Genomic DNA, 8,840 nt, shown 5'->3' with positions numbered 1-8,840 from the left:
GCAGTCATTTGTAATACCACAAGTAGGTATTTACTAGACTTGTACATATAAAGAACATTTGGTTTGGCTGAACCATTTTTCCACAAAATAGGAAATGTTTCAGATCACCCTAATATCGGCCATATGTTGGTTCGACTTAGCAGAATTTTGGTACTGAAAACTTAATTCAGAAAGGGCACTAAAATGGGCCAATCAGTGTACTGCAAACGATATACCGGTACATAATATAATATTATGTATATATTTTGCAATACCCTGATAGGAGCATTTTCCTGACATTTTGTTCATCTGATTCTGAATCAAGTTTCTAGTACCAAAATTCGAACCAACATTTGGCCAAAATTAGAGTGCCCCAATTTTTTTTATTATTTAATGGAATTTTTTTTGCCATTTTGAGTGAGAAAAGTAACCAATGGAGGGAAAAGACCAGTAAAAAAAGTCTGTATCTTTTTTAACATTTCGTAATTTTTCCAGTCACGGGCTGCACTACTTGTATAGCTGCCAATGATACACAGCATGCATACGAAGATGTCAGATCCTCAGTTATCGTTGCGTTTGCAATTCAGTGTCACAACTGAGTTTCATATTGTTAAAGATATTAATTTAAAAAAATCAGTCCATTACAAGCGCTTTCTGATCTTTTATGAATTTATGGCACAGTAGAATCTACACTTTACACAGTGAAGAAGCAATATCTCATATTAATTCTAATAAGCACTGTGCAGCTCCAGGAGTGATTTAGTAAAGTGCATGAGTAACAAACTAGTAGCGATATGAGAAATGTTTTCGTAATTTTATTACCAAAATTGTATATAGAGTACCTTTCCCTTGTAGCTGAATGTTAACCCACATTTTATAGTTCCAATTAGCAGAGTGCTAATTAAACTGATCTACAAAACAGATTAACAACACACAGACATAAAAGCAAAAAGGATGCATGTAAGAAAATAAATCACACTGAAGGCAACATAATACAAGAACAGGCAACACATGACACCATTTACTGTAGACTGCTATTCCCATATTTTATCAGCTACTAGCGGAGCTTACATACAGTTTGCAACACATTCAGCCAGTGGCCTACTGGGTTCTGCAACATGCCAATCTGAGCCCATATATGAGCCAGAAAAATTAAACTACAGATTGCATCTAGCTGGTAATAGGGCTGGACTCCAAATCATATTATGATCAATCTGTAGCTTGATATTGCTTTCAGTTTTCATCACACTTTAGGGGGCTGCACATGGCAGTAGTCCATATCCACATCAGAGTTTTGGGATTTGCCTATCTCTGGTTGGAGTGATGTATATTAAAATTTCACCAAGTTGGCTCTTCATTTGAAGGATTTTAAAAAAGTGTGCAAGATTAAAAAACAGCCTCCCAAAGCTTATGTTTTGTGTTTTTTCCACATGAATGTTCATGTTAAAAAAGTTATCTTATATATATATATTTAGCCGCAAAGCTTAATTCCATCAAGTCCATGAGTATAAACAGTTGATAAGCCGAAAGTCAAGACCAAGAGGTCCAACTGCATTTTTGTCACATTCACTATTAGAATTGACAAAGTGATTCACAATAAATCTACTATTAAGTAGTAGATAATAATGAATGAATTCCATAATATTTCTGCAACATGAAAATGTCTTTATGTTGAGAATAAAAAATACTGGATTAGGAATCATGTGCGTGAGAACTATATTTCTGAAGGACGGCATTAAGAAGACATCACATTGGATTATTCCAGTAGCACAAGCATATTCATTTTTCAAGTTTATTTCCCTCTAAAATCAGAATTTGCAATATATAGCTTGTAAAAGGGCAAGGTATGACTTAAAAAGTTACAAATTACAACAATATATTCAAACAAGCTGTGAGCAATCCGCTTCAAATCTGGGGTAAACTTGTATATCTGTAATTGTGCTTCTTCATTGATTTAGTTGTGCAAGGCATTTACTTTGTTGAAAATGCTAAGGCCGATTCTGAAACACTGACAGAATGTGTTTCAAATGTAGAAGTCGGTCCTTCAGAGAGGTCATAGAAAAGATGAACATCTGGTAGCTTGGGTCCAACGGCAAGACAGACAGGAGCCACCAACACCATGATGGACCATCAGGAGAATCCTGCACACAAAAAAAGATAGAGAATGGCAGGTCAAAATGTTTTTTAGAAGGCTAATTTTCTACTTATGGAGAAGGTTATTACTAATGTTCAGATCCAACACAGTCAAAAAACTCCTTACTAAACTCTTTTCAAACAGTTGTATTTTTGTAGAATATCAGGGGAAAGCAAGATCCATCGAGGGCCCCTGCTATATTTTTCTTAAAATGCCACCTTTCTTCTCTCTCTTTTAGTAATCAAACACTAAACTAAAAATGTAAGTTATTTCCATTCAGACTGTCCAGACCATGAGCTGCAGGAGTTCCTGTGTTATCTCTAGATTCACAAAGGGTTGCAGCTCTAAATTGTAGGAACCATTCTTGTGTTATTCTTTGGGCATATTTTTGAACAGTATTGTAGGAAATTGAACAAAAAGCATGTAGCATTAATGCAAAGTGTGCAAGGTTTACACATTTAGTCAATTTGTCCTCCTGGCTCATTAAAAAAAAGAAAACAGAAGTGAAAAGCACTGACTTATGATCTCCTATTTTGGCAAAGTGTCCCCTTGGTGTCTTTAAGTATGCTATTTTGGTTTTTAGAACATTTTCCAGTCATTTACTTGCAAGCACCTGGCGGTTCTTAATGGACAGAAGCATTAATCTTGTTTCCAAACCCGACAGTATGAGTAGGAAGAGACGTGGCAGGCAGCCCATTGGGAGAGTTGCTGCACTCTGCACTGCGTCCGCTAACTGCTGCTATTAACCCATGCACTGCTGGGAACAGGTCTACATCATTTACAAAAAACACTTGCTTTTTGGTTTTCATTCAGCCTCCCCTCTCAACTCTTTCAGAGCAAATCCTATAATCCAATTAAAGGAGTTGGTGTGAACTATTGCACAAAAAGATAAAAAATAAATTTTTGGTCAATGAAACCAAAATAGACATAAAGTTATATACTTTGGGATTACTTAAGCTTCTCAAAACTGCGTGCAGTGATTCTTAGCAGTCTTGTTAGCACTATGTAGCAGCTGCCAGCTCAGTATAAATGAGCATTGATTGCCCTTGGCTGGTGCATAAAACAAAAATTTTAAATATATCATGCAACATTTTACATTTAGCTTAGCGCATGTGTGCCAGTGATATCACGCTCCTCCTGAGCATATGCTACTAATAATTTGTTGAACGATAATAAAAACACTGAGTATACAGCCTTAATATTCCAACAATTAAAACGGATATTCCAGAAAATCTGTACCACAGGGTGAAACTGGAGGGTCCCTAAAACCTCTAAACCAATTATTTTCTTATATCTCTTTTGTCACTGCAAAAGTAATCCATAGAACAAGGTAGAGCTGGTCTGTTGCTGTGGATTTTGTCAATGATGCATTCAAATATATGCAAAAAATTATCTAGACAAAATAATAAAAAATATACTCACTTTCTATGTTCCACAAGCTTTGTAACTTCAGCAGCGGGCTAGAACCCAGCCAGAAAGTGTCTCAGCCAATCATGCTGCTTATTTAAAATTTCATAACACTGTCAAGCTTATCTCATAAGCAGTACTTTATGGGCACAGGAAAAGCTTCTAGTTGTAGTTCAATAGTCTGCCTCTGGTGTAGAAAGCTAACAGTTGAACTACAACTCCCAGAAATCAGTAATTGCAAGTAAGTGAGTGTGGCTATATACATATATCTGTTGTGTGACCAGCACTGGGGATGGGTGCATGACTGTGTGAGGTTGGACCTGCAGAATATTTGTTGTATACAACTGCTGTCTAATGTTGTTGGCAGTAACACTCCCATGTAACATGCACATTATCACCCCTCACAACTTAGTGTGCAGTGTACTTTTACCCTTATAATATATTTGTTCAACACACACATTCACCATATTGATATACTGACCTGTATATTGTCCTCTTTTAGAGGAGGATGGCCATGATTCACAAAGACATGACTGTGTTGTGTAAAGCAATCCTGAAGCAGCTGATAAACCATATTGTTTAAGTGCTCCACTTCTTGCAATTCTTCACCTTCCAGCCTTTTGTCCACAAGATATTCAACCTCTGCAGTATGATATCCGTCTAGGAGACCTCTCTGCTTCACTTGGAATCTTCTCCTGCCCACAGTCTCTACCAAAGATCGTCCATCGGGCAGATAATCCAGGTTTAAGATCTCCAACATACATCCATAGTCTGCAAAACTTAAAGAAGGTGATCATAGTGATTAGTGATTTGATGGATAGAATAAGGGGTTACCAAGGCACACACATTGGGATAAAAAATAAAACAAATGTAAAAACTCTGTTTAAACATTTTCCTGATCAGGAATTATTTTATGTATAAATGAGTGTTAATTCTAAGCAGCTTTTGGTAAGTGATCCTGGACTTATAGACTATTAGATAAGGAATATTTATAACAACTTCATCCTTACAGTTTATATAGGGAAAATGTACTCAATTCACCCTGCATGTTACAGAGATGCATTTCTTAATTCTTCCAGTGGTGGACCTTTCAGAAAGCTCATTGGGACTAAAACATTGATTTATAAAATGGGTTTACACACAAATATGAAAAAATAAATCAGAACATATGATCAGAGCAAATAGTCACAGGAACATAAATTATAATAGAGGTGTAGCAGAAACATCTGCAAACCATGTGCTGTAGAGGGCCAACAGGATTTTTTTTCCCTCTACTCACTGTAACTAAAATGTGACATTACTGGAGACTCCACTGCTGCTCTGACTGAAAAGTTATACAATTTGGAAACAGGTGTTATGCAGAGATTACACTGAAATGTCCATTATGTATCTGTGGACCAATGAGATGAGAAGAACAGATTTGATATGAGACATCATTATGTCCCTAAGGTCGTATTTAAAATTGTGGAATATTTTTCTGAAAATTGTCTATAAGGACACAGTGCTCTTATGTCAAGTAAGTACATTTAACCCTCCAAAGTCTGGTATTCAAAGATCACTTAATCTACTGAAATGATCTGAAATTAGTACCTCTTTCCTGTTTCATACAGGCACATTCCAAAGCTCTTGGTCCCAGTCTCCAGGCAGCGTCGCATCATAAGTCGGTAACGTGGTTCAAAGATATGCAATGGGCAGGGTATGCCAGGGAAGGCCACAGTGCAAACAAAGATTGGCACATTTCTGACCAAGCTATGGAATAGAACAACGACATTAAAATGTTACAAAATCATCATTTATGTTTGCGAAATGTTTAGTCTAGCAGTAGAAACAATGAATTGCTAAGCTCTTTTTTTGTGAGTGTTAGATCATTTAAAAAAAAAAAAAAATTGGTTGCACAGGAAAAAATGTGCCAAAATCAGCAAAAAAAAATGTAAACTGATCCAGAGCTGGACAGTTTAAAAAAATGCATTAGGGGATATTAGCTGAAAATATATATGTTTATACAGTGCTCTAAATAGAGCAGCAGAAATGTATAATGAATAACATAAGCATAGGATATATGTTCAGTTAATTTTTATTCTTAAAGGATCAATCCATACATTTTATTTTTTTAAAGCCATCATTTAGTAATGTACGCCCAAGAAACATGCATTGGTGAATTTAATATTTTTGCATATATATGTGGGAGCGGGGGTGAAAAAATCTAGTTTACTTTAGCTGCAGAACTAGTTATTACCCTCTCTGTCCAGACTTTTCCATCTGTGTCGTTTCTGAACGATTGGGGGGAAATGTGGGACTTTGGATTAATTATTGAATATATGCTTTCAAGTTACATGAATAATATGCAAGGTCGAACCAAACTTCACAAAAGCTCTCGGCTCAAGGCGACAGTCCCATATTCAGGACCCTGTCCCACTATCCCACGTTTACTTTTTTGTGGGCCCACAATTCTGGTTTTACGATAAGGCACAGCAAAAGCACATAATTACATGTGCTGACACTCTGCATCGAGGGCTTTTAATCCACAGACAGAGTAATTTAACAGTGCTTCCCTCAGTGGGCAGGAACATGCTATGGATAGTCATCCTAGAGTCCAATCACATCAGGCTTATATGCCCCTCTTTTGGATACACTCTTGCCCTTTATGGGCAGATCTCCCCCTTTGAGCACTGGCTTGGCATGTGCCACAGGCCAAATAAACACAGACACCAATAAACATCTTATGTTAGTGGGCAGGCCTATAGCGACATGCCTGCCCACTAACAAAAGATGTTTAATGGATAGGGGACTGTCACTAAGTGTTGATTATATTTACAGATCAAGTGAGAAATAATCATATGATTAAAGAAATATCCTGACAACCAAATTTTATTTAAATACAATATTAATAGTAAAAATAAATACATCTATGTATGCCTATAATAATGATATATATATACATATATTATATCTATTTATATATCTATATATATATATATATATATATATATATATATCTTATATACAATGTCATACTAAGTGTATTTTTATTAATATATACTTATATTAATATAAAAATACTCAGAGTAAAATTACACACATATATACATAAAATATTGTGTATATATATATATATAATAAAAAATAAATAATAATTAATTAAAAATAATAAAAAAATTATATATATATATATATATATATATATACACACACACACACAGTCAGGTCCATAAATATTGGGACATCTACACAATTCTAATCTTTTTGGCTCTCTACACCAACACAATGGGTTTGAAATGAAACAAACATGATGTGCTTTAACTGCAGACTTTCAGTTTTAATTTGAGGGTATTTACATCCAAATCAGGTGAACAGTGTAGGAATTACAACAGTTTGTATATGTGCCTCCCACTTTTTAAGGGACCAAAAGTAATGGGACAGATTAACATTCATAAATCAAACTTTCACTTTTTAATACATGGTTGCAAATCCTTTGCAGTCAATTACAGCGTGAAGTCTAGAACGCATAGACATCACCAGACGCTGGGTTTCATCCCTGGTGATGGTCTGCCAGGCCTCTACTGCAACTGTCTTCAGTTCCTGCTTGTTCTTGGGGCATTTTCCCTTCAGTTTTGTCTTCATCAAGTGAAATGCATGCTCAATCGGATTCAGGTCAGGTGATTGACTTGGCCATTGCATAACATTCCACTTCTTTCCCTTAAAAAAACTCTTTGGTTGCTTTTGCAGTATGCTTCGCATCATTGTCCATCTGCACTGTGAAGCGCCGTCCAATGGGTTCTGAAGCATTTGGCTGAATATGAGCAGATAATATTGCCCGAAACAATTCAGAATTCATCCTGCTGCTTTTGTCAGCAGTCACATCATCAATAAATACAAGAGAACCAGTTCCATTGGCAGCCATACATGCCCACGCTATGACACTACCACCACCATGCTTCACTGATTAGGTGGTATGCTTTGGATCATGAGCAGTTCCTTTCCTTCTCCATACTCTTCTCTTCCCATCACTCTGGTACAAGTTGATCTTGGTCTCATTTTGTCCATAGGATGTTGTTCCAGAACTGTAAAGGCTTTTTTAGATGTTGTTTGGCAAACTCTAATCTGGCCTTCCTGTTTGAGTTTTACCAATGGTTTACATCTTGTGGTGAACCCTCTGTATTCACTCTGGTGAAGTTTTCTCTTGATTGTTGACTTTGACACACATACACCTAACTCCTGGAGAGTGTTCTTGATCTTGCCAACTGTTGTGAAGGGTGTTTTCTTCACCAGGGAAAGAATTCTTCGGTCATCCACCACAGTTGTTTTCCGTGGTCTTCCAGGTCTTTTGGTGTTGCTGAGCTCACCGGTGCGTTCTTTCTTTTTAAGGATGTTCCAAACAGTTGATTTGGCCACACCTAATGTTTTTGCTATCTCTCTGATGGGTTTGTTTTGTTTTTTCAGCCCAATGATGGCTTGCTTCACTGATAGTGCCAGCTCTTTGGATCTCATATTGGGAGTTGACAGCAACAGATTCCAAATTCAAATAGCACACTTGAAATGAACTCTGGTCCTTTTATCTGCTCCTTGTAAATGGGATATGAGGGAATAACACATACCTGGTCATGGAACAGCTGAGCAGCCAATTGTCCCATTACTTTTGGTCCCTTGAAAAGTGGGAAGCACATATACAAACTGTTGTAATTCCTACACCGTTCACCTGATTTGGATGTAAATACCAGGGCCGGACTGGGAGCAGAAAGCAGCCCTGGAAAAAAAATATTTCAGCCCTCTAATTCATTGTGTCATATAGTATGCTTGTATTGTTTATATGTATGCACTTTGAAGAAGACTTTTGTCTTACCTGCAGCCCATCGCTCTAGATGATCCATGGGTGTTACAGTGCTATAACCACCACCCTCCAGGATGCTCCCTGTCCGTTGTGACCGCCTCTGCTTGGGGACAATTCTTTAAGCAGGGAAACACTCCATGCCAATATCAGCATATCGGCATCAGTGTGTCAATTGTGTAATTTCAGAAAATATATATATTAAAAGAATGACCCACATTAATAAATCACACTAGTTCAATGGCGCGCACACACACACACACACACACACACACACACTGACTACAGAAAAGCTCACTGACACAAAAGAGCTCACTACAGACAAGCTCACCGATAAACACAAAAGCTCTGACACATGCACAAGCTCACTACAGACAAGCTTACTGCCGTACACAAATTCACTGACATTCACTCAAGCACACTAGAGACAAACTCAGTGACAAACACAACCTAACTACAGACAAGCTCACCACACACACACAACCTCTCTGACCA

General features: G+C 37.0%; 1 protein-coding gene across 1 annotated transcript in view; it reads right to left on the bottom strand.

The window, feature by feature from the left end:
* Positions 1 to 627: 627 nt before the first annotated feature.
* LOC134602698 (LON peptidase N-terminal domain and RING finger protein 1-like) overlaps positions 628 to 8,840 on the bottom strand; it is a 78,334-nt gene continuing 70,121 nt past the window's right edge. Inside the window, exons 9-11 of the mRNA XM_063447849.1 lie at positions 5,111 to 5,269; positions 4,002 to 4,299; positions 628 to 2,120 (exon numbers count right to left, since the gene is read on the bottom strand). Of these exons, the coding sequence (XP_063303919.1) occupies positions 1,968 to 2,120; positions 4,002 to 4,299; positions 5,111 to 5,269 (610 nt within the window). The 3' untranslated portion in view covers positions 628 to 1,967. The remainder of the gene's footprint in view (positions 2,121 to 4,001; positions 4,300 to 5,110; positions 5,270 to 8,840) is intronic.

Source organism: Pelobates fuscus, chromosome 3 (genome assembly GCF_036172605.1).
Source record: "Pelobates fuscus isolate aPelFus1 chromosome 3, aPelFus1.pri, whole genome shotgun sequence".
NCBI classification, from domain to species: domain Eukaryota; kingdom Metazoa; phylum Chordata; class Amphibia; order Anura; family Pelobatidae; genus Pelobates; species Pelobates fuscus.
The sequence above is the reverse complement of the archived record's forward strand: the minus strand, read 5'-3'. Positions and strand labels throughout refer to the sequence as shown.